This window comes from Pocillopora damicornis, chromosome 3, assembly GCF_964200805.1.
Source record: "Pocillopora damicornis chromosome 3, jaPocDami1.2, whole genome shotgun sequence".
Classification (NCBI taxonomy): Eukaryota; Metazoa; Cnidaria; class Anthozoa; order Scleractinia; family Pocilloporidae; genus Pocillopora; species Pocillopora damicornis.
This window is the reverse complement of record NC_142672.1, coordinates 27,737,013-27,762,561: the sequence shown is the minus strand read 5'-3', so window position 1 is coordinate 27,762,561 and position 25,549 is coordinate 27,737,013. Positions and strand designations below refer to the sequence as shown.

At 36.5% G+C, this 25,549-nt stretch overlaps 2 protein-coding genes and 2 long non-coding RNA genes across 28 annotated transcripts in view; 2 read left to right on the top strand and 2 right to left on the bottom strand.

Moving 5' to 3' along the window:
• Positions 1-223: 223 nt before the first annotated feature.
• Positions 224-542, bottom strand: LOC149049145 (uncharacterized). The gene is made up of 2 exons (XR_016184901.1): positions 405-542; positions 224-357 (listed from the first exon to the last, which is right to left on the bottom strand). It is a non-coding gene; the product is annotated as an uncharacterized LOC149049145 (long non-coding RNA).
• A 1,043-nt stretch (positions 543-1,585) lies between these two features.
• On the bottom strand, positions 1,586-4,227 carry LOC113666455 (uncharacterized). The gene is made up of 3 exons (XR_003445796.2): positions 3,895-4,227; positions 3,424-3,502; positions 1,586-3,110 (listed from the first exon to the last, which is right to left on the bottom strand). It is a non-coding gene; the product is annotated as an uncharacterized LOC113666455 (long non-coding RNA).
• A 2,227-nt stretch (positions 4,228-6,454) lies between these two features.
• LOC113666473 (uncharacterized) lies at positions 6,455-15,301 on the top strand. Its single transcript, XM_027182264.2, has 3 exons — positions 6,455-7,214; positions 8,923-9,920; positions 13,068-15,301. The coding sequence occupies exons 1-3, from the start codon at positions 6,893-6,895 to the stop codon at positions 13,386-13,388; spliced, it is 1,641 nt and encodes a 546-aa protein (XP_027038065.2). The 5' UTR covers positions 6,455-6,892; the 3' UTR covers positions 13,389-15,301.
• Positions 15,302-16,803: 1,502 nt separating this feature from the next.
• Positions 16,804-25,549, top strand: part of LOC113666422 (rap guanine nucleotide exchange factor 6) — a 33,337-nt gene continuing 24,591 nt past the window's right edge. For 13 of the 25 annotated variants that reach the window (XM_089200024.1, XM_089200018.1, XM_089200032.1 and 10 more), the window contains exons 1-8: positions 16,817-17,007; positions 17,335-18,193; positions 20,113-20,183; positions 21,630-21,686; positions 22,879-22,962; positions 23,702-23,774; positions 24,323-24,454; positions 25,272-25,404. In XM_089200024.1, the coding sequence (XP_089056150.1) occupies positions 18,104-18,193; positions 20,113-20,183; positions 21,630-21,686; positions 22,879-22,962; positions 23,702-23,774; positions 24,323-24,454; positions 25,272-25,404 (640 nt within the window). In that variant the 5' untranslated portion in view covers positions 16,817-17,007; positions 17,335-18,103. Of the gene's footprint in view, positions 17,008-17,334; positions 18,194-20,112; positions 20,184-21,629; positions 21,687-22,878; positions 22,963-23,701; positions 23,775-24,322; positions 24,455-25,271; positions 25,405-25,549 lie in introns of all 25 variants that reach the window. The other 12 variants (XM_089200033.1, XM_089200021.1, XM_089200028.1 and 9 more) reach the window with 4 other exon arrangements.

Below are 25,549 nucleotides of genomic sequence, written 5' to 3'. Positions count from 1 at the left end.
TTCTATGGGATAAGTTTGATATGCTTTCAATTATTTCTTTGTTCTTCCCACGTAATCTAACGCATGTGCAGCCAGTCATTAGTCAGATAGCTCGTACACCGTGAGAGCTTGGGGAAAGTTATACGAGAAGAGAGAGACATGCGGGATATTGGCGCTTCGATTGAAATGCCAGACGGGCTCAGTGCATTAGCAGTAGGAAAGCTTCGTATTGCAAAATTCTATAAATATTAATTGATGCTGGAATGTATTTACGATCGGAACTCTCATAAACATAGCTTACAGAACAATGCAGAACATTTAAAGGTCATTTCATTGACAATTCACATAAAGCCAGTGAAAAATCGCGCGATTTGGTACCTCAATTTTAGCAAGTTACATCGCAAGAGGAAACCCTAACGAAGTACCTCAATTTTAGCAAGTTACATCGCAAGAGGAAACCCTAAAGAATTTTGCAATTGAATTACACAAACCATTTAGTTTTTATCTCTGCCTTTGCAAAGTATTTATAAGAATCTATCCATACTGTTCTCTATAAATTTCCTAAGGTGCTGACGAAGAAAATTTGTCTGTAAATAAGCAAGAGCTTCTATAACAGGGAAATTTACTATTATCAACTGAGTTAATGGCGTAAATTGGCCACCGTAAAGAGTTCAACTGAAAGCTGACGTTTCGAGCGTTAGCCCTTCGTCAAAGCGATTGATCGACGAAGGTCGTGCTCTTAAGAAATTTTCCTTCGTTATCGTCGGATTACCCATCTTTCTCGAATGGACAGAAATGCCCCAATATTAGTTTTGCGCGTTCCTCTCCTCGGCACTTTCTCCTATATTTCATTTGCGCGTTTTCCAATGAATTACTCGGGTTAGAGTTAGGTTTGGGCAAACCTCAAGCGACTAGAATCTTCGACAAAAGTATACGCGTTCTCCGGTGGTCAGAAAATCGCGAGAACCAACACACTCGGCGAATGCCGGCAAATGTAGTCGCCGGTGATGCAAAATTTTATTTACCGATTGTGACGATCAAAGAAAAATGGCCAACTGCGTCACAAGCTTTTAAATCATTACCTTGACGGTACAAATGATCCGCGGAGGGCCCATGCTCTCTATTAGAGGATAATATTATAAAGCTTTAATTTGTATGGGGGATTAGGCTCCGCTCTGGAACTCCGTAAATAATAAAGCAATTAAACTTTTGCTTTTATATGGTGTTTTTTTGTGTTATTTTTATTTTCAGGTAGCAATTTCAGGTCATTTCGTCGAGTTTTAGAATTTATTTGCTTTAAAAGTTATCATTAAATGAGATCTATGCAACCGTTTCTAAGGGTGTTATTCGTGAGAATGGAATCGAGTTTTTTTTGACAAACTTGGAACGCAAAATCCATCCTCTAGCAGCTTCGTTCTTTACCTTTGATTAAGACAAAAGATTCGATGAAAGAGAGATTAAAAAGAACACCTCACCTCATCAACTAACGGAAATTCTGTTATCATAATACTTAATTAAATAGCTGGTGAATAGTGGATGAGTAGTAATTGCTCAGCTGGGAAACATCAGCAAGATTTTTCAATATTTTATCGCGATAAACACAATGTTGGGAAGACTCTTATGTGTTATTTATTCGTAGTTCCTGTCATCAATTTATTAATTAATTATAACTTTATCTTATTTCATTCAAGGCAACATGTTCCTCGTGTTTCATTTATTTCATGGCCAATTTCAAAAATACGCATTTCAGAGATGTCCAATCCGTCTGTGTGAAGTGCAAAGCCTAGGATCTAATTAAAATATTCAATTTTAGTTCTTATGCGAATAATATTCTTTGTCTCAATTAAGTGACAGTGGGGTTTTTCGAACTTGAGAAAGGCCCATTTCATTTCAGGGTTTTTTTACTGTAGTGAAAAATTCTGACCTTTTGAAGAAAATTTAATTTCAAAAAAAATTTTTCTTGTAAAGACAAGGAGTAAATAACGTACATTTAAGATAGATCTCATTCGAATAAATAAAGATAATCGTAATAATTATAACCATGATAATCTGATAATTATGATAATATAAATAATGATAGTAAATTCAACTTTCATGCCGAAATAATAGGTTCTCTCTTGTAACAATAATAATTATAATGATAATCATTGAAATTTAGCACTGTCCACTGTCTGCAGGTCGATTTTAAATTTGGAATATTGGTTCTGATTATGGAGGGAGGAAAACCAGAGGACCTGGGGAGAGACCCTCGGAGCGAGAATCGAGAAAGAGAACCAACAACAAACCCCACAGGTGACGCCAGTGGCCCGTTTCTCAAAAGCCACGGTAGCTTATCAGGCCCGAAGCCATATTTTGAAATCAAAATCCAAAGATTAGAAAGGCAGGTTCTGGCACCCTAATCAGTCCATTTCCTTTCTTTAGCTTATAGTTTTATTATCATCTTGAAGGAAAACAGAATAGCTCTACGGGAACCTTCGAGAAACGTCCTCAAGTTCGGGAATCGAACCGAGGCCACAGCGGTGGGAGGCAAGCTCTCTCCCAGCTCCCACTTGTATTTACATTCTGACGTGATGACGAAGATTTACAATGTAGTTAGCCTTAAAAAGATATAGTTCCACGCCTTCAACTTAGCAATGACTTCAGTTTCTTCGACACATTGAGGAATTTGCGCGGGTTTTCGAAATTAGTCGAAAGACAAGTTCACGTCACACGTCAGCTTTTTTACCCTTCACGGTGGCCAATTTACATTTTCAACTCAGTTGTTAACACTAATTATCAGCTATACTCTCCCACCGACGCAGCATCACAGTTTCTTTACTTACCCTTACTTACCCCTTTATTCACGTCACAACTAGTATTGCAATAGTGAACATTTCTATTCATGACTTCAAAGGGAAATAACGTTAATCTCATTATAAAACTTTTCGTGGTAATAAAAAATACAGCATCAGGATTAACATAATTTAAAATAACAACAATAGTCTCTGTCATGCATCAGATGCAACCAGAAAAGTCACTCAAAGGCATTATTGATGGTGACATCTCCGTCGAGTAAGTAAAAAATGAACAGCTGCTTCGGCTTTGTTAAGTCTCGTCCACAAAGCGAAGCTTTTAAGACGTCTTTCAAGGTTCTTATGTGGAGAGAATAAAGTGGAACAATTAGAGTACACTCATGAGTTGCTGCTTTAGCGAAAATGCCTTTTAGCATTTTAGCGAAAATGCCTTTTTAGTGTTTTTTTTTTTCTTTTGCAGAGAGAGAGAGCATCTCAACACCTCAGTTGCCACCTAAATGTATATTCAGTGGCTGCCGTATAACTTGATCATCTTCATTTTTAAAGCCTTAGGTTTTTAAAATATCTTGCTTAAGTTCTGAATCACCTTTCTATAACGTGACTTTAAATTTTAGTTTTCAGTACAAAAAAAATGATATTAACGTATGCTTACCAAAAAGAAGACGTGAGTTATTCATGCCGGTAAGCCTTCAATATTGCGCACGTACGTCTCACGGAATCATTTTACCAAACTGCAATTGATATTCGTTTCACATTACATCACGGAAATGTAAGCGATGAACGTGAGACATAAATATGGTACGTGCAGTGACTCTCGTTATGGATCGTTATGCACGACAGTAAGTTGTATTTGATCTAACAAAAATAACAAAACTTGTCTGCAGCTGGCAATAAGTACCACAATTTTAGCAAAAATAGCTGCTTAGTGGTGCCTAATGATTTTCCTCTTATACGAGGAGAGCAAGTTTCATGCAGCAAATAGTTTGTAGAAACAAAAGAGTGACAAATTGTCTTGATTAGTAGAAGTTAATGGCGTTATTGATCGTAGTAATCTATCAATGCCAGTCAGAGAAGATATTGGTTAAAACCATGTAAGGGGGAAAGGCGGCGTGTCTCTCTTTACCTTCTTAGACGCGCACATCGGGGAATAGTTCTCCGGGTTTTTTTCTCCGCCGGACGTTTTCCCCCTAGTAGAGAGCATAGCATCTCAATTGCAAATGTCACAGAGTTTTGATTCAAATACTAAAAATCTTAACGTAGTAAGACAGCCAGTCCTTTCTTAGGCTAACGAATATCAAATCGATCTTAATCGTGGCTCGAGCCACAATACCCAAATTTCAATCGAATTAACAAAGGTTCAGTAGATCTTCAATTGATCAAATGTATTTCCCACGGAGCATCCTTTCGAAGATTCCCCAGGGAAGCCTCCGCTGGGCTCTTGGTGCCTTGCACCCTCACAGAGAATGAGACGAAGGAGTATCATTGCGCATGTCGACAGTACGTGGCAAGCGTGGAGGACGTAAATTTTAAACATATACACTTTCATATCTTTTATATTTACATCTCAAAGGGTGGTGGGGAAACCCGTATTTCAAGATCTGCTTTACTTATGAAAACTGCCAGCCGTTTGCTTCGCTAAAGAAATTTTTTTCTATCTTAGCGGAAACGTAGAACCCTAAGGTGGAGGCTATCTTTGATCAGTCATGATATTAAGGAAAGAGTTGAATAATTTCCGTGCTTGAATTTCAAACACAATGAAACAGAGAAAAAAAATTTTAAAAAAACTGAGGAATTTTGAATACCTCAAAAAAATTATAGATAATCATGTTCCTCAAAAATGTTTTCTTGACAAATTTAGTAATTTCGGAAGAAAAAAAAAACGGATGACAAAACAGACTTGTTTTTAATTTTGTTGGCTGCAGAGGCGAATAACCTTTAATAATTGATAATGTTACCACTCTGGTCTGCTCTGTATACCCGCTTTTCAAATTAAAATGTAAATTTAACAAGTAGCGTGCTTTTTCCGTGGCGCAAGGGGTGACTTGAGTCGTCAAAACTGAAGTTTATTTGATACCATGACGCCAAACTTGTCAATTTTCTTGCGTGGAGCATGATGTTTCCAAATCAAAGGAAGCTGTCACAGTCATTATGAAACGCATTTATTTCATATTTAAAAAAAACTGCCATTTTATTGCTTGCTAGCATTTGGATTTTTTTTTCAACTTTTTCCATAACGTTCCCAAAAATGTCAAGGATACTAAATAATATAATAAATGACGATATGACATAAGCCACATCGATAACGAATGATGAGTAACCATCTATTGCAATTAAAACACGTCAAAGGTACTTACTGACTCATAGTTAAGAATTGCTCAGAAAACATCAAATTTTAAAATTTTAAATTTAACTGAATTCGAGCAATATATCGACAAAATAAAGAAACTTTCTCTTAAAGTACTGATGTCCGAGGATAAAAGCAGTTGTCTGGTGGTCTGTTCAATAAGATCCTCTTGTTATTGTATGGTATAACATTCACGTTTTGAAACGTGACGTAGGATAGCTAAATATTAGAACACGAGAAAGCGAAAAACACGATTTGCATCTTAAATTCACCGCAACTGGTAATGAGTTTTGTCAGATCAATTTAACATTTATGTGTTTCCTGCCATTATTCAATAAAAAAAAATGGCATCGTTTTCCTGCGATTGCCATGGCAATGTCTAAATGTTATTGTTGCGAGCGAAGACAACGCGAATGAACAATGAGGTGATTCATATTCGAAACCTCCACTTTTTTTTAAGCTGGTTTTAATGGTCACAGTCCGAGTAATAGCGAGACACCGGGTTATCTTGATTAAGAGAAATAAGTTACCCTCGGCATGCTTTCAATTGAAATACAAATACATGGCGCCATCTTATGTGGCGAAAATGCACACACCCTTTGTTAGTCTGTAGAATTTTGGCTTAACGAGCCAAAATAGTCCGCTTGAAAATTACAAGAAGAACATAAATTATGCAAAGGTTTTTCTCTTTTCTATTGTAGCTGAGGATTCATTTAACCTTCTGGAAATTCTTCACCGTATAATTGAGCAGCAGTGTTTCTTCCTTCATCTAGACTTGAAAACACACAAAAAATACTTCGTGTACCTGATATCAGTTGAGTTCAAAAGTTATGGAGTATTCATTAGTGAGAACATGGAAAACGCGTGGCAAATTTATTTTTTTGGGTTATTCGTCGATCGACGTACAGTTGTGCCTTCACTGACAGTATGCTTGAATCGGTTAAATCTGTTACGACTGTTAAAAATATCATGGTTAAAAATAAAGATCCGTGTAGAGTTTCATTAGATAAAATTGACAGTTCTTCTCTTTTCCGCAACACACTGAACTTTTCGCGTTTAGCATCATGGAGCTGAGGCTACGTGACGAAAAAACGTCAAATTTTTTAACCTAAAGAGAGGAACAAAAACTGGGGCTCGGACAATGTTCTTATGAGTTTGGGGCTGTTTGTTGACTTTGACAAGCGAGTGAGCTCAGAGCTAGGGGGAAAAACGCTATACCGGAAAAGCTCTATTGTCAATGCAATATTCACAACAAAATAAAGATGACGTCACACCAGCTTTCATTTTGTGACAGCACGAGAGGAAAATTTTATCTCTTAAATGCGTGCCGGGAATTTTTGAGTAAATTTCCTTCCCGCGTATGTTCTGGAAAGGAAAACCGAAAAAACAACAACAAAAAATGGTTTATAGATGTTAGTCCATACTGCAGCTCACAGGAGGGCTTTTCAATGAACGGTTTTCTATCCACTAACTTTCAATAATTAGTGATCCAACTTTAATGAAGGCTTGCCGCTGTAGTGGATTTCAACTGCGCATGCTCTTAGAACAGGTGTTGAAGGTAGTAACGTCTTCGGTGCAAGCCATATTGTCAAGCCTACCAACCAAACAGCGAGTAATCTAGCGGCGGCGAAACATATTGTTATAACGTGTTTTTCTTGCCTTCGCGACGCTCGGCCATGCTCCTAGCGGACTCCGAGGACTTTCCGACGATGTGAAATCGCACTAAAGTTTGTATGCTTTCCTCCACTTCTTTTCCCTATGTTACTCCGGCTTAATTATGGCATTAAGTCAAAATACAAAGAAGCTGATTATACGGATTGTGTTATTTCTCGTCTACCTTCTCGTTGGAGCTGCAATTTTTCAAGCGATCGAACTTCGCAACGAGAAGAAAGAACGAGCGAATTTTCCGTTCGAGGACATCAAGACAAAGTTTCTCACCAAGCACAACATTAGCGAGAGTGAAATGAACGAGTTCCTTAGGAAACTAAAGAAAGCTATAGAGCTGGGTTTCGATTTGCAGACGGGAAAATTTCCTGAGGAAGAACAGTGGCATTTTATGAATGCATTTGTCTTCGCTGGGAATGTAGTTACTACTATAGGTAAGTAAATCTTTAAAAGCTGTTAACTAAAGGCGATTGAAGTAACAATAGAGTAGATTTTGCGCGGAGCGCGGCGTAATTCTTCGCTGGCTTGAAATCCGCGCAATACGACTTACGCATTATGAGCCCTAGCAACAGCTAACAGCGCGCGTGAAATGATAGCTCTATAAGAGCGACTTAGAGCATTAGCAAGCCAAAATCGCTATTTATCTTTGCGCCTCTGTTGCAGGTAGCTCTTAGATCGCTGATGTGTTATATTTAGAGCACGATTCGTACTTGTTTTCGACAGAGTTTCGCACGAATTCAAAGAAGTCGTAGTGATGCTTAGACATTACAGATTCGGTCAATTTTGGCTTCGTCTCATCAGAGGCAGCTGTGTCCAATGATTGTTTAATATTTAAATTTTTCAAGGCTTTAAATGTACCGAGGAAAACGCAGCCAGCAGCACTCGAAGAAATTTATAACATTGAAGAATAATCAGCCAAATAAGAGGGGAAACTCAATCTTCCACGTCGAGAACGAATATTTGGTCTTATTCATCCCCGAAAATGTAATAACAATATGCTTAAATTGGCTGCCCAAGCATAAACCTCTTAGAATTTTTACAGCAGGGATTTATTGGCTGCTTTATCTGCTTGTTCCATTCCATCGTGTAGTACGAGGAAATAAACAATCCTTAAAAAATGATGCTACGATGTAGAACACTCTTTCATAATTATGTGTCTATCAGAACTTTGTTTTTGGTTCTGTCATTTCTCTTCGATTAATTGTGTATGTAGGTAATATTATAAGGTATTACGCAAGCCAATTTTATCGGAAGTATTACAAAAGCATTTGTAAAGACGCGAAAGGGTATAGAAATGTCCTTACTATTTAAACCTCAAACATTTACATTTACTAGACAACGGCTAAAGCCGCTCATGATTTATGCTTCTAAATTAACAATCCTCATGTCATTTTAAGGAACGAAGATGATCACTTTATCGAGCTAACACAGTCTGTTTTCGATATCTTTGTTTTCATTCAACCCGCCTCGCAGATTCTAGCCGCAAAACGCACTGCGGTCATTTGCCGCAACAAAGCACTCAAATGCTTTAGATAAACAACATATGTGGAGGTTAAGTATTGCTTAGCTCGAATGCTAATGTGTTGTAATCAACTAGAGCAATTTTTTAGGCGTCTAGTTTTAAGATCCTGGGCCTGGATATTAAGTGAAACTGGCAGTAGAACTGGCGGGAAAAACAAATTTCCAAACTTCAACCGTGGTTTTTGAGTGAACTCTCGATAATTATAATCACAACTTTGACGCGTTGATAGCCCGAACAAATTAATAACAACTTCGTTGGATTTAAAATGGATCTGTATTTAACTTATATGTCGCTCTCACACAAATATTTGTTGGAGCTTAACGTAGTTTAGGCACTGACAGTTGCCCAGGCGCACGAAAAAGGAACACGAGACGTTGGGATGTTAGTGAGAGCACTAAATTTTGCGAGGTTTTTTTTGGCGCAAAACACAAAGAGAAGGTAGCAAATCATACAAGTGCTTTATATTTATCTCTGCTACTATGATCCTTGGTGTTATTATAATCATTAGTATAGCTATTATTACACTTAAGGTTTATATGTTTTTGAAAATAAACTTGCATGGTTGAGTTGTGCATCTTTTTCCGGCTAAGGGTTTGTACTGTATTTTTTCTCTTCATCAGGTTACGGTCATCTAGTTCCAACTTCGTCTTTGGGTCGTTGGTTTTGTATCTTCTACGCATTAGTTGGAATTCCCTTAACGGGTCTGACTCTTCGTTCCGTGGGTAACCGGATTTCTGAGGAAATTTCTTCGATTATAAAAGGTTTCGAAAGAAAGGTTTACAACAGAGAATCAGATAAACTGGAAATCAAGACTGCCATTATAGCTTTTATTTTGCTACTGGTGATAATAATAATCCCAGCTTTTGGATTTCACGAATTAGAAGGATGGTCCTATGAGAATTCGGTTTATTTTTGTTTCGTTACCTTATCGACCATTGGATTTGGTGATTTTGTAACAGGGAATCGTACCGGTTTAATAGATGACAAGGCAACCAACGTTGTTTTGGAGTTTCTGAATCTCATCTATATGGTTGTAGGACTGGCAGTTATGTCTGGTGTCATTGTTTCAATAAGTGGAGTTATCGAAGAAAAAACTAAACTTATAGCTATGCCAGATCCTTTTGAAACATTAAGAGTTGGAAATTTGAATTCAAAAGCTTTAAGGAAACTTGGAATGGGACCAGCAGGCCCCGGTGACGGTGTCAGGCCTAAAATAGACAGAATCCCTCCGAAAATAAACCCAAAGTCAGTAATGCGAGCAGGGATACCTGAGAGTGGTGGATCAGTTCTAGATCGCAGTCGATCTGCCGACAATATGGACTTTCAAGGCCCGACGCCAATTCTACATTTAACTAAAAATACTGAACAAACTGGGGAAATTTCGAAAAACGAAGGATCTCCCGAAAACTGCACTAGACCTAAATTGTTATTTAATAATAAAGTTGTTCCAGTCGAATCTGCGGGAGCGTTGACTGAGCAAGGTCCGAGAAAGGATTCTACATTGTCATTCGAAAACAGAAGCGACAGTCACGACGAAATTGAGAGGGAAGTCGCTCCTGATGAAGGAAATTCGAGAAGAAATACTTTAACAGAAAAAAGAGGAAGCAGAAATGAACTAGTAAGTATTCTAGTTTGTGAATAATTTTATCGCTTCAAAGACAAAAATCAAATCAGAATTCAAAATTTATAAAAATTGACTACTAAATACCTTGTTTAACTTAGTTCTGTTCTGCCCTGTTTCTTTTTTTTCTTTTCTGTTTTTATTTTGGTTTTCATTGAGGTTGAGATGACCGAAAGAACGAGAGATGCGAACCATTTATAAACCCACGGTTTTAGTTTGATCGATGGGTTTTAATGACTTTTTGTAGCTTCCACGGTTTTCCTTTGTTCATGCTGACTGATGTTTAAGTAAATGTGAAGCATAGAACTAAATTCGACTGTAAACCAGGGTTACAGTTAAATTGCTTTTAAATCTTAATTTTGAGACTTATTCCTTTTTTTTTTTCCCTAAGAATCCATCAAAAATAAAAACCCGGAAGATTTGTCGCAGTCGCAATGAAACGAACTTCAATTCCTGTTTGACTTTAAAAGGATGCGAAATATAAGAGTTTAAAAAAAACAAAGACGCCTTAGAATAATATATAGCGATGCCACTTTTTCAATAGAAGCACCTGTAATTTAGCTTGTTTTTATGTTCGCAGTGCGCCGAAATTAAAATAAGATCGATCTACATTAATATTCAATGCAGCGCCTTACAGTTTGACACAAGAATATATTTCTTTTGTTGGGGTTTCAAAAGAATTTTCCCGCCTTTGCAGCACCTAAGTTTGTTTCTCATACAAAAATATCAAAAGTCATTTACAAATGGTAATTTTTTTGCGAATTTAAAGCTACTGTTGTGAGATCATCTTTCTATGACGAACATTTGTCGAACAGCCGTAAACAGAACTATAGTTGCTTTGGATTAAAAAAAAAAAAAAAAAAAAAAGCACAAGCTGGATTTGTGTTCATTATTTTATTTTGTTTATGCCCTCCAAAAATTTCATTTGCGAAAGTTGGCACTATGATAACTCACAGCGAGAGAGAAATACGATTCTTTTTTTAGACAAAAACACGTTGCTAAAAACACGTTGCTTAGACCCGAAATGCGGTCTAAAGTATTCCTTACCTACGCTTGGTTGTTTCAGTTGCCGTGACGTGTTCTTTTGACAGCTGTAGTCGTTTAAAAGAACTGTCTTGTCAATTTCTAATGATATTTGCCGTCTATACGCCCCTGCCTTGAACTAATATTTTACTCCTTCTTTTGAAATATAGGTATAAATTTGTAAAACTCTCGACTAAATTTTTCATCGCTTTAAATGGACGATACCATACCTTAAGACGATGGCAGAATTTAGATAGTTTGACTCGGCTGCCTGAAAACTCAATCGTGGTAATATTACCGAGCGAGGTTAAGTATTGGTCAGCATGCGTGATGTACCAGATTCTCGTTTTGAAATGATTTTAAAGCTTTATTTTCCTGTGATTTTTTAGGGTAAGCTTGGTGATTATTTGCGTCAGAAGAAGGAATTGGGGTGTGTTGTAAATAAACGTGTTAGCACATCATTACGCTGTATAACTCTGCGGTTTTTTTGGCAATTTGACGCGCTAAATTTCGTCGAGAGTTAGTAATTTATGAAATTCTTAATACTGCTGAACAAACCCAAAATGCGCTGATGACTTTCAAGTTTGGCACCTTAATTGTCTTTGGAAAGCAAACACAGTCGTAAAACTGAAGGTGTTAAACTTGAGTGAAATTTTAAAGCTCTGCCTACGAATAAAATTCATACCGCTTTTTCAGTTCACACCAAGTTTTCGTGGCATCTTCGTAAGAATTTTTGGATTTGTTATCTTTCGCAACTTTTTTTCTTGGCATATTTATATCACTTGTAATTTCACAAGGAAAAATACATTATTAAAATTTTAAATTTAAACCAGTTTTAAAATTTTTAATTTAAACCAGTTTTAAAATTTTTGGACAATGTTCACAAAAGTTTTCCTTTATTGCAAATTAGCATTAGTATCTTTCTATTGGCTTGTCTCCATGCGAAGTTCCTGCTGGTTTCTGAAATCTGCCAACCATTGAAAAAAACAATTGTATTGCCAAATATTGTCCTGCAAATGACAAAACATTAAAAAAATAAGAATTGGTGAACAGTTCCAGCAGAGATTCTCGAAAGAAGGATATGGAAAAAAAGGGGGAGACGACACGGTTGTTATTGGCGTTCAAATATCTCAATAATGATTTTTTTAGTTCTATGGAAGCTGCAAGGGCCATTTCCAAGGAATCTTTCTCTTTAATGCGACTTAGGAAAGAAAAGTTCACCTTGCGATATACAGCACATTCTCAGTGCCATTTCAAAAGCTAGAAAGGAAATCAAACTATGAAATTTGTTTTTCTGACCCAAACCGCCATTTTTAGACGCATTTTGCAACAAAGAATGACATATTCAGACAATAACCACATTCGGTTTGCCTGCCTAACACAAGTAATCAACAGTTAAGATCTCCCGCCTCGAATTTGACTGCTGGGTGCAAATTAATATAAAAGTCCTGAAATGTGTCAGATACATCTTATTTTGAGGTCGGACTTGTTAGGATGTTTATATGTTCGGTCTGATAAGTTCCAGTCAAAACATTTTTCTTCTGCAGTGCGATCTAATTCTTTTAAAGAAAAAAAATGAAGATGAAAACTGCATTCTTTTCATTTTCCCGCAAGTTTGCCAGCCTCGACCACTTTGCCAACCAAAGTTTTCCTATTTTGTTTACTGCAGTGAATTGAACGTGGATAAAATTTCCGTTTCGAATGTCTTACGCCTGTGAAAACAGAAATAAATTCTGGTATCGATTCCTTTCAATATTAAACTGCGTCTTTTATTTCACATAGGTTGTGCGAGCCTAAAGAAAAAAATAAGACGAGAACTGCCTCTTTATATTTTGAGGTCGGACTTGTTATGATGTTTAGATGTTCGGTCGAATAAGTTCCAGTCAAAACACTTTTCTTCTGCGGTGCAATCTAATTCGTTTAAAGAAAAAAAATGAAGACGAAAACTGCCTTCTTTTTATTTTCCCGCAAGTTTGTCAGTCTCGACTACTCTGCCACCCAAAGTTTTCTTTGAATTGAACGTGGCTTTAAAATTCCTTTTCGAATGTCTCATGCCTGTGGCAAAAAAAAATTCTGATTTCGATTCCTTCCAATATTAAACGGCATTTTTATTTCACATAGGTTGTGCAAGTGCAAATGACACCCAATCCAAGTCCACGATCGTCTCCAGCCCCCTCACCAGTCCCGGTGGAGCAAGAGGAACATTCTCATGTCCGAGAGGAGCCTACTTTAGAGATAAATGAAAAAAATTTTTCATCTACTCCTAAAGGCAAGCCTACTAACGGCAACCACTTGATAAACAATGATCTTCCTCCTGTAGAAGTCTTGGAAAAAAACGCGTCGATGTTGAATGGATTTGCTAACCATGCAGCAGAAAGGACTATTACTTGTTCAGAAAATGAAACGCTTGAAATGAAGCAGCCTGCGCCTATAAATAGGTAGCAAGGAAGGAAATGTGCAAGGATAAAACCAGCAAATCATCTGCAGGTAAAGTCGGCGATATGATCACATGGGTGTCTAACACCCAGAACAGATCAGGCAATCGGAATCAGAGGAGCAAATCACGTGCCGGACACATGAGTGCAACTCAACCCAGTCCCTCCTGCCAGAAGGGCGCAGCCATTCAACCACAACAGGTTGCTTCCGAGCGTCGACCGTGCAAATATAAACTGCAGCAGTCAAACTGGCGTTTTACCATCGCAGAGCAGATATAAGTCATCCTCACCGCGCAGCATGAAGAAATATGCAGCCCTCTGAAGAGCCCCCTCAGGAAAATTCCCTAGAAAATGAACAAAAAGTAAATGATAGAGAGCACAGGTGTTGATAGACCAGAGTTTTAAACAAGAAAAATTTGTCCGAGGACTCGTTTTAGAGCTTTCTCAAGTTTTGAGCTAAGACTTACAGCAAGGAAGAAATCTCCCAGAAGACAATTTTGCAGATATTTTTCTTTTCCATCCCTTCACATTCTGAGAAGGAAATGCAATCATTTTGTTCGGTTGACCCATTTTTAAACTAGATTGTACTGCATTGATAATACTCACGATGCATCGAACAGTCAAGTCGGTGTTCTGAGGCACGAGGAACAGCATTAATCAAAGCTGACTTTCTCTTGCTCTATGCAGCAGTTTAAAATTGGGTGACTCGAAACGAGCCGATCAAAGACAGGTCCTGACACAGTTTCACGCACGAACATTAAGAAAATTTTTGCGTCACGTTTTCTTTGAACAGTATTTCATTCGTCACGTGAAGGAGAAAACTTCAAATATCACCTTACCTTGCCCTTCTGAAAAATTTACGCGTCGTGCGTTAATTTTGGGCTCAATCATAACCATTACAATTTCCTCAAATGTGATTGTTGCATTAACTGCTTCCATTTTCACTAATCATTATGTACAGTTGTAATCGGACAGTGTAATCAGACGGTTGGCTGTAAACGGACACCTGTAATCGGACAGTTGAAGCAGCCAAACATACTGAGTCCATTCAACTAAATCCACCAATCACAGAATTGATCACAATAACCATAGCAACAACCACTGATCCTAAAAAAAAAAACAGGAATTTTCAAAAGGGAGAAATTTTTACTTTAGACATTGTCTCTACCGGAGAATTTTGTCCTAAATGTATTTATTTATTTCGGAAATTGTAACAGTTATGATTAATTGGTAACAGGACTTTGTGTCGTCCAATTCGGTCTGTAATCATACTCGTGGTTAACAAATCAGGCTTCCGCTTCACGGTCGTCCCATTTTGTTAATTACTGGTATGATTACAGACCGAATTGGACTCTACTTGTTCCTATTACCATCATTAATCAAACTTCACGTGAAAACCCTTTGCCACCTTCACCAAAGGCTCGGATCGGTTGACTGAATGTCATGCTCTTAATGTGCGCTTTCTGAAAGAAGGCCGAGAGTATTGTATTCTAAGATCAAGAAACGCTCTTTTCTACTCGATAATTAGCAAATCCTGCAGTCTTTAGCACAGATTTCGATTTTGTCAATCAATGAAATACCCAGTAAGGTTTTTTAAGGTTATTTTTATCGATTATTTATTATTACCAAAAAACATGCATCTTAGCGTTTTACGAAATGACTTGCGGTACCCAAAAAACAATTTGTAATAGATTTTGTTGTAATTAGAATGTTAATATTATTTGTAAATATATAGTAACCAAATCGAAAGAGTTCTGAAGAATATTAATTAAATATGAAATTACTAAAAAAAAGAATAGTCTTATTTATGAAAATACGGAAAAACAAATCTCAATTACTTGATTATGACCTGAAAGTAATTGATTATTCAGCTGTAAGTAAAAAAGGGAGATACTTTCGTAAATAAAATCCAACCAATCGTATGTTGCCTTCTTTTTCGCGCGGGGCATGCGCATACTGCACGCTGAACCAAGATAGAGAAGGAAGGAACTCTGCATAGTAATCTCGTACCCAGATCCTACCGTGTTACTGTAACTGGCTTGACCATGGAATGAGTGGGTACGAGACTAGCTGTCTAGGTACATGCCGTCCTAAGGAAGAGCCGTTTTGGCTCAAAATTGGGTACAGATTTTGATCACTGGTTTTCAACGGAACCGCAAGAACGTAGAAACGTTACGTTTTTGTCTTTTCAACTCCAAATGATTCATGTAGGAGGAGAAATAACCAAAATATGTCATCCGAGCTAAATTTTCGGGTGAATTTGACTTATCCTTAATTTCAGTTCTCGTTCCTATTTTGAAGGTGGCCATAAATGTTGGATTAGAGGAGGGTGTCATCAAAAAATGTTTGGTCGCAGAAGAAAATGCAACAGATCATCAAAAAGCGTGGCTTGCTAGTTTCTGGATATGGATCTACTTAGTTTAAACAAAATCAAGTTGATTCTAAGGCTGGTACCTGGAGCTGGATGGCGACCTTTTCTGTAAAATAAATTTTAACCAATAGGGCTATACATCAGCACAAAAATATTGAGCCACTCCTTCTAAAAACAGCTTTGCTGACTAAAATCGAGAGAATATAAATTGCGCTAAAATCCATCATGAGTAAAACCCGGCTACATGTATACACCAAGCAAACTGATTCTCCTCTCTCCCCAGTTCGAGGATGTAAATTGGTCCGCTAGCACCTTCGATGAGAGGGTAGGGATGCTAGTTGTTGCGAAATCACCGACATGGAATCAAGTATCCTGCGATGTAAAATATCTCAATAAGTTTTAATCTGGTTGTAGCTTTCTTCGTGACCACCTCTATAATAGGTGAAGAGACTACAAGGTACTTCATCCCCTCTTGAATAAGGATGAATAAGCACCCGAATAAGCACCTGTTCAGTTTCGCGACGATAGCTGCAATCACAGGCAACAATGATAAACAACTTCCCAAAAGCTTTGAATCCCTCAAGTTGAAAGCTGCGCTTCAGTCAGCTGAAAAGAGGCTGTTGTGGATTGGTAACGCAGCATTTTGCGTTATAAATCGAGGGGGTGTGCCTCTTCGCGAGTCGGGGGGCTGTGGACGAAGGGCAAAAAAGGGGATAGGAGTAGGTGCTCATTCCAAGGGATACGCTTTTTCTCAAATTTGACTTCAAATGTGCGTTTGCTGCTTTGAAATGAGGCTTAGACCGTCTACAAGATGCTCCAAATTCTTAAAAGGGATTCTCTGAAAGTTACTTGAAAGGTGTGCTAAACGGTATAAAAGTTGCCCAGCAATTTTCTGTAATGGCTTGCTAAAATTATTTAAACTTCCCGTTGTTCTTAAGTATTATCCAGCCAAACAACAAATTCTATGACTGATTAATTTTTATACGAAAAGTGTTGATCATCTTCTCTATACCCCTGGTACGTACCTATCATACCATTTAACCGGAAATCTGCTTAGTTTTCTTTCGTCCTCTCGTCTTCTCGTAAAACTTGGTCACCTGATCAACGAGACTTCCGCTGATTAACATGCAAATTTATGGATATGGATGCGACCTTTTCAAAACTTCAACTCCACAGCAGACAATTAAGCAAAACTTGAAACGAAAAGTAGTCTGAAAGGAGCTTTTAGTCGTTGGTTTTCTGTTACACGATATAGGTGAGTTATCTTTTTCTCTCTTCGTTAAACAGGCACGGAAAACGTTTCGCTACATCGACGATTCTTTTGGTATGGAGGAAATGTTTTGTGGCTGTCTTTAATTTCTAGGAATAATTTCTGTGTGGAGGCCATTTCATCGATTACATTAATGTGGGCTGCTAATATTACTTATATCTCCGTAAAAATTGATCAAATTGGGAAGTTTTTATGGACAAGTTGGAGCTTTAGTGCTTTTCGTGACTAAAATAATCGATCAAATGTTCTTACCATTCGTTTATTCTAGCCAATTTTGCTTACTCTGATATTTATGTTTTATATTTATACCAGACTTGTGAAATAGAGAGGTCGTGAACAGATGTATAGTGTCTTTCCTTAACCGGCTTAGACGAAAAACCGGCAGAAAATTTATTTGTAATCTTGTGTCTTCAAAGATCGAGAGGGATTCTGCGTGAATCAAACGACTTGCTCGGATGAACACAGTGTATTTGGCGTATGCTGTGCTTTTCTTCTGTATGAGAGGAAGCCGCCAGAATTTCAAAATTGAACATCGCATCAAGAGTTTTTTCCTTGCTTGATTTGGCTCAGTATTCTACTGTGTACTACTGTGATACGCGAGAATTAAGTGTGCTGTTGATTTTATCTTCTGCTTAGAAGACATCTGTTGGAGGAAACAGCGACTGTTCAAGGGAACCTAAACGAGTTCGACAAAGAAAAATCTGGACTGAATTCAAGTAACCAGGATTTTTGACTGCCCATTACATTTGGTGTGATTAAACTGGAGACAAGAGGCTGGTATAATCCACAACGACAACGCTTGATCTAATCTGGGCTATTTACACACCGCCATTTTGTTAGCCGCGAAATGTAAATACGCTAACTTGTTATGTACGAGTTGTGCAGACGGATAGTGAATTATAGTCTTTCATTTCCTCGTTGGAATGCAAGAATTTTCGTGCATTGAATTCAAAGCTCCTATAATCACGTATGGCTTCGTTCTGCGAGGAAGCAATTCTTAAGCTGACTGTTTTTCCAAGAAGAGATTTAATACCAACCGGTTGAACAACATTTTTCATTTCGTCGACATATTTGAAGCAAGATGACCACGGCTTATGGTGAAAGTAACTTGAACAATAATTTACAGTTTATAAACTGCCTTCAAAAGCCCCTAGAACAGCGAACACAAGCGGTAAGTAAGACAAAACTGTTTGTTTTAGATCTTGTGCAATATGATCCGTGAAATCGACAACTTTGCAAATCACGTTGATCTGAATAGTTGTCAATTTCACAACGTGAATAGTGTTTTGTAATTTTCCATTTTAAGACGACAAAAATACTTCGAGTTGGTATTTGATTTTAAAAAGCGTAGACAATGAATCATAGATTTTGGCTTGTCATTTTGCATTGTATATGCGTTAAAATTATTCTCAGATACACTCGGAATGACGCTGAACCGAACTAAATGAAATTCGTTAATTCGTTTTCAAGTGTGTTTTGAGGAATAAATAAAGCTTGATCTAGAAGCTTTAATCTTACATTCGATTCTGCATTGCATTTAAAAAACCCGTATTTCTTTGTCTGGATTTATACCTGCAAGCAGAAAACGTAAGCCGGTTCCTCAACTGTACATGTTGAAATGTTTTTCATGTGTTGCTTAATTGTGTGGTCAATCGTGTATGGTATGCACTGATCACATTTAACCATAGATTCATTAGGCTCATTGCCAGTCTAATTTTTATATCATTTATGTTTTTGTTCTATTAATGGTTAAGTAGATTTTCTAAGAATTAAGACAAAGCTTTCTTTAGGATGCAATTAGTTGTCCAATGTTTCTGTGCTATTACTGCAAGTGTCAAACATTTCCCTTGAAGTAGCTTTACTTTGCTTGATATCTAATACTTAAGAATCTTTCACTGAAATATTTATGTCACAAGCTTACCTTGTGCTTAATTAATTAAGCAAGTGTGATGATTTGGTTTCATAAAATTCACAGACCTAAATTTAATGATGCTACAGGTTTAGCACCATGCACATTATGTGCTTCAGATATCAAGATTGAAAACTTTTGCCATTAGAGTACATCACACCTGCTTTCTTGTGTGTGGTTTTACATGTCCAGCACAATTTTTTGTTATCTACTGTCTTGATGATCATTGAAATGACATTATAAATGTTAAAAATGATACTGAGGGACAAAGTGTAGCACAGAATACAGACAGTATGCAAAAAGATTGCAATTTAATTACAATAGTGACACTCAAACATGCATTTATATCCAAAATTGTGGGTAACCATGAAGGATTTTGAGAGGATAAAAGGTCCTCAACATACACACACTTAAAAAAAAAAACAATAGCAAAACAATTATGAGTAAGAATTGCCAAAAACACAATGCAGTTTTTATTACCTTTGATTCTGTTGCAGATAGTTTCCCCTTGATTATAGTTGGGTACTTTTTCCATTAAAGATTGTGTAGCTCTACATTTTAAGATTTTAAGAAGATTTTAAGGTTTTTTGCTGTTTACAAGTACTCTTCAGCCCAGTCTCAGCCCACAAAATTAAGACTGGACAAATCATACTTGCAAAAGTCTGCTAATAAAAACTTTGGGCACTTTTGCTGCATGATATGATGCCACAATAATGGCTCTTGATATATGACTTCATGAGAAATTCTTCAGTTTCTCTTAAGTGGTGCTTTGATCCAAAGTGATCTTCACTTTGAATAAAATAGAAATATGTATGTCAGGAGGGGGGGTGAGATAGGGATTGAGTGTAAGATTGTATTTGTTTGCATGAATCTCTCTTTTATTTACACTGTTCAATTGAAACTGGTTTAAATGGAGTCTTTTAGTACAAATTTAACATTAATTTGATATTTTAAGATTTATGTATGATTTTATATTAATTATTATAAGTGGTTGATTTAAATAATAATGTTTATTATATGGTAAGGTGGTTTTGAGGTAAATATGAGTGTTGTAATTGGTTCTTACCTGGTCTGTATTTTATTAGATGGTTGGTCTAAACTGTTAGGACCTCAGTGCAGCCCTTGTGCTCAGTTAGTTTGAAGTATTAGTGATTCATGTGATTTCCCTTTTCTGTCCTAAGGATGTGGAGACAATTTTTTGTTATTTGTGGGGAATGCAGGCAGTGGCTGGTCTGACAGAGTCAGCTGTAAGGTCAGTACTATGAGAGGATAAATAACACACTTTCTCAGCTTTGGCTACCCAGCAATAACTTTAAACCTTTTTGCCTTGTGGAATTTTAAGAGGCTTACTGTAATTTGCTAAATGAATTGAAATGAAATGAAATGAAATGAAAATCTGTAATTTGCAAAAATGGAAATATACTGATGATTTGCAAAATAGAAATGGCAAATTACAGATTTCTATTTTACATATGATAAGCATATTTCCATTTTGCAAATTACAGATTTCTATTTTGCAAATCATTTGCATATTTCCATTTTGCAAATTACAGATTTCTAGAAATCTGTAATTTGCAAAATGGAAATATACAAGTTGTTATCTTGATCTAACACAAAATTCTAGAAATCTGTAATTTGTGAAATGGAAATACCAGTATACAAATGATTTGCAAAATCTGTGTGGTGAACTTTGCGAAATCTCTTCTACATTCATGAATATCTAAATGGGAAATCAACTAGAAATCTGTTGAGTGTAACAATTCTCAATACTCATACTCATATAGTTCCTTTGGTACAGACGAGAAGAATTTGTTTATCAATCAAAGCATTTTAGGTTGGCAATCATTTGCCTTATTCTCAAGATCTTAATGACTGATTCAGCAGTATTACTGTAAGGAGAAATTACATGCTGGTCACTCAAAGAGTTTAAAGGGTTAAAAACAAGGACTTAACCCTTCAATCCCAAGAAGTGATTAACACCTAACTTCTCCCTATGATAACTATACATTATCCAGAAAACAGATAATGAGAATACACAGAACAAGTTGTTATCTTGATCTAACACAAAATTCTCATCACCAATTAACAAGAAAATGTGTGGCAGCTAGAGGGGATAATTAACAATTAGATCTTGGTAACTAAGGGTTTAGTGTAATATGAAAGAGAAAGATCTCCAGGGACCATAGATTAGTCATTTGTTAGTCACCATACTACTTTTCTAAAATAATGCAAAGTGTATACTAAAAGAAAGTTTTCTATTGCTATGTAAATGTGCCCAGCAACCAAAACATCCACTGTGTTATGTTATTAGTTCAAGTGACTGTTTACCATCTTCTCAGAATATTAATTTTTTTTCTGTCAGATTTTGAGTTAGATCTTCAGTTCTGTGTGAATAAATGTGTGTTTCACAATTTTCTCATGAGAAGTATATCTCAAAATGATTTACCCATGGCAGACAAATACCTTCCCTCTTAGTTGAAATTAAAAGAGTACTAAAACACTCTTTTGTTGAGAATCATGAAGCTGCATTAATTTTTTAACAAAAGAAAATCTAATTGACACACATGTACATAGTGCATAGTGTTACATTATTGGATCATTTGTACTTGAAGTTCTAGCCAAGTCAGTGTAAAACGTCGTAATGCATTTGTTGCCCAAAACTCAATCCTAATAAAATCCTTTTCCTTGAATATCACAGGACTATGTCAGAGACAGCAAGATATGAGGCAGAAGATTCTAACTATTTACTTTACATGTAAGTTGTTTCCTGGGCAATAAGTAAACTGTTACACTTGTGTGCTGATTAGAGTCTGACCTTGAATGAACTTCCTTCTGCAGAAATGAATGACAGGAGGTTTGAAGTTTATTTATTGCAATCAGACTTGAGTTATGCCTCCTCTTGTTTAACAATAACATCTAACATGAAATTGATCAGCGTTTTTTTTAGAGCAATGAGAGTGGAAATGTAACAACTGAAATTGAAGTAATAAAGTATTCTTAAGGGCTACTCTTGTGAAAAAAATGAAATTTTTTTTTTATATTTTTCAATATGAGAATTTTTTGGGACTGCATTGAAACATGGTAACTGAATATTAGATAATGAAACAGTCCTATCTCTAAGCATCAAAGTCTATTACTTTTAGTAAACCTTCCATGAATTGAAGTTATTGGTAACTTTTCTGTAAACTGCAAGTTATGGACACTTAAATTACTTTACTCATCTGCAACTGATGGATGCTAATTATTTCTATCAAGCCTTTTCGAACAACATTGAGTGGACACATATAATTATTACTGTGATCATCAGCAATGGATGAGTGCTACTTATTTCAAGCCTTTTCCAACAACTTTATCCTTTTCCTTTATCCTTTATTTAAACACGTGACACCTAGGAGTACAGAAGTTCTCGTTAAAATGTGTACGTGTATGTACTATTAGAAATAAAGCATAATTTCTGTAAGAATACAAATAATAAGTAAATCTATTAAAAAACTAAAAACAGGATCGAAAATCATGGACAAGAGCTATCAATTAAAAGTTACAATATTAACAATATTAACAATATTAACAATAACGATATTTACAATCACTACCATTAAGCCATGTGGGCTTTAAGAGAACGCTTGAATGAAGCAATATCTTGAGATTCTCTGAGTCTAGGGGGTAGCGCATTCCAAAGTTTACTAGCTAAAAATGAAAAAGACCGATGTAAAAACTCAAGATTAAAAGGAGGTAAATCTAGCCTTGTACTGAGCCCGCGTAAACTATACGGTACATTTCTAAAATGAAAAAAATCACTTATATAAGGAGCCCCCTTATCATACAAGCACTTATATAACATAACCAACGATTGGAATTGCCTACGATTCTCCAAAGACTTAATGTCGGCCAACTTGATTTTTAAATGCAAGCATTTAATTGCTGGTCTTTAAAATTTTTATCATCAGGGCAGATGATATAGCATCTTGCTGGTATATTTTGTTGTCTGGTTGTGTTTTTCTGGAGGGATGCATGTATTTACCAGGAAGCAGGTATTGAAACTGTGATATTAATATGCATCACTTTTACATCTTGTAGCTACACTGTACAGTCTACTTAATGTGCATAATTTTTACAAGTTTGGAGTAGTGTCTTCACCAAGAAAATACTGATTCTAAAAGTAAAAGGGTGTGTGCACCCCTGAAGGTAACTCCTAGAAGTAATTGAATTGAATCTCACATTTCTGAATTGAGCAGTAAACAGGGTGTGTGTTAGTTATAGACCTAGCAAAGGACTAGCTCAGAAGAGATTACTCTGTACCTCAGAGCAAAGCATGGGAGCATGCAGTTTGTTTTGTTGGGGGGTGGGGGGGGGGGGCTGGGGAGACTCAGATTTCTTTCACTTGACAACACTCAAAACGTATTTTTTTATGAAGCTTTTTATGAAGAATAGGAAACTTCATGACGTTTTTATCCTGATATTTCACCACATTCTCCTAACCTATTACACATAAGGAAGAAATACAAATCAGATCTTAAGGGTTAAAAGCTTGAGTGGAGGATGAAGTCAGTATTTATACTGTCCACCAACTTCTGAAGGGATTAAAATAACTTGTAACCGTTTGCAGTATGCCTTTCTTCGTAAACAAGACATGCGCTTGACAAAGTGTTCTTTCCTTCAATGCTTTTTTCTTCTTCAATAAAACTTCTGTAATATAGATTTCTGCGTTGTGTTGTGTGTTGCTCTTTTACAATATATGCAAAAGTTTCATGGTCCGCGTTTTTATTGCAGTTTTGGCAAACAACCACGCAATAGAAAGAGAGGCACAGACTGCCTTGTGTTGGAATACTCTGAACTGATCGTGGTAGGTCTTGTGTAATATGTTACCATATTTGCGACGTTTCCATTCATCTCTGGCGATCCACTTGACTGTGACCAGTTAGAGTTACATATATAGGGCTTGGTCTTGTAAACTACTGTCTCTATTCGCACTCAATAAGCTGGCCATTTAAGATTTTTTCTCCTCAAATAACGTTACAGGACTGCAATCCACTTATTATATATCTGTTGTCGTCACTTTTTATATATGCACGTTTTACATATGCTTAGTCTAATTTCCCTTGTACTGAAGGCTTAGAAGCTGGCTTTCCCAACTTTCTCCAGCTGTCTAGGAAATTCTACCAGTAAATTCTAGGGAACATGCCATTACTTGACACTGCTGTGACTGACCAAGGTAGTAAATCTGAGGAAAATAAATGAAAAGAGAAATATATAAAGAAAAAAAAAGAGACATTTAATTTAGTTTGGTAAAAAATCTCCCTACTGTTTGTGCAGCAGTGGGCACAGGTCCCGCGCAGGTAACCTTAAAAAGATAAGTACTAACAAAAGCGATTGTTATTATTTCTTCGACAGATTGATTTTCCAAACACGGATCTGTTCGAGCCATTTCAGCGACACTCGTATTCCAAGAATGATTTAGAGCGTCTTCTTGCTCTGGAAACCCAGGATTATAGGATAGGAGGACCAATACCCGATGATGAACAAGTAATGATCAAATAAAGCCACAGACACGTTTTTCCAAAAGGAAAACGTGTCAGGTCTTGTTTTTGGACATGATCGTTCACAGTGTTCAATAACATTCCAATCATGTCAAACTAACCAACTCCTGAAAACATTCGTCAGATTTGTTTAGTATATGTGTAGACAAAAAACAAAAGTTTAAGCACAATTAGGGAGTTCAGAACCTTAACTGTAGCACCGATGTTTTTATCTTTGATTTTTACCGGCCTCCCTTGCTATTTTCCTTTACGAAGTACGAAATAACTAAGAAATTAAAAAAAAAACCAGCTAAATCTGAAATTAAACCAAACAAAAAATCAACGACACAATGCGCTTGTCATTTAGTAAACAATCTTAAGTAATGCATGCAGTGTATGTGTAAGAGTGGAGAATTTCATGCTTTCTTCCTTCTGAAATGAAAATCGTTTCTAAACTCTTTCTGAAAACTTGTGCATTTCAATGGTTTACTGTGTCTGTTTTCATTGTTATTTACAACCTAATAACATACCTCAGATCCTACCCTAGAAGACAAGTGTTTACAATTTTAACTGCAACAGCGAATGATAGTTCAATACCGTAAATAAAGGAAGATCTGAAACATCACTCTCGAGCGTTGGACAAAAAATGTTTTTAGCTCCAGCGAGGATTCGAATTAGCTCAGTTTTTGCCGTCAGATACTTAGAAAAGTGGGTTAAATTGGTTTGTTTGCGAACTACTTATTTACTCATGGATGAAAATGTATGTGAATTGTTTGATCCCCGAAAAATACCTAGGCACAACCTCTTCTTTGTTTTATGAACAGTTGCCCATGGAACTTCAGCACGTAAAGGAGATTATCATAAGAAGCGATAAAAACATGAAGAGGAGTGCGTCTGAAGATTCGTCCTCCATAAACAATTATGATTTGGATCTTACAGGCTTGGTGGAAAGTATTGGTGAGTGAATCCTATTGAGACGTTTTTTTTTATGCAAGGGTTGTGTTTTACAGTAACTTCAATGAAACAAGAAAATAATACATATAAATAGATAGAAAGATGAGAAAAAACAGATAGATCAAGTTAATTTTGTGAGGAAAAGGCT

Bases quoted from the DNA above. Each gene is read 5' to 3' on its own strand.
- LOC113666473 (XM_027182264.2), top strand. From the start codon at position 6,893: ATGGCATTAAGTCAAAATACAAAGAAGCTGATTATACGGATTGTGTTA. The intron at 7,215-8,922 runs GTAAGTAAATCT...TCTCTTCATCAG, and splicing joins GAATGTAGTTACTACTATAG to GTTACGGTCATCTAGTTCCA. The intron at 9,921-13,067 runs GTAAGTATTCTA...TATTTCACATAG, and splicing joins GAGGAAGCAGAAATGAACTA to GTTGTGCAAGTGCAAATGAC.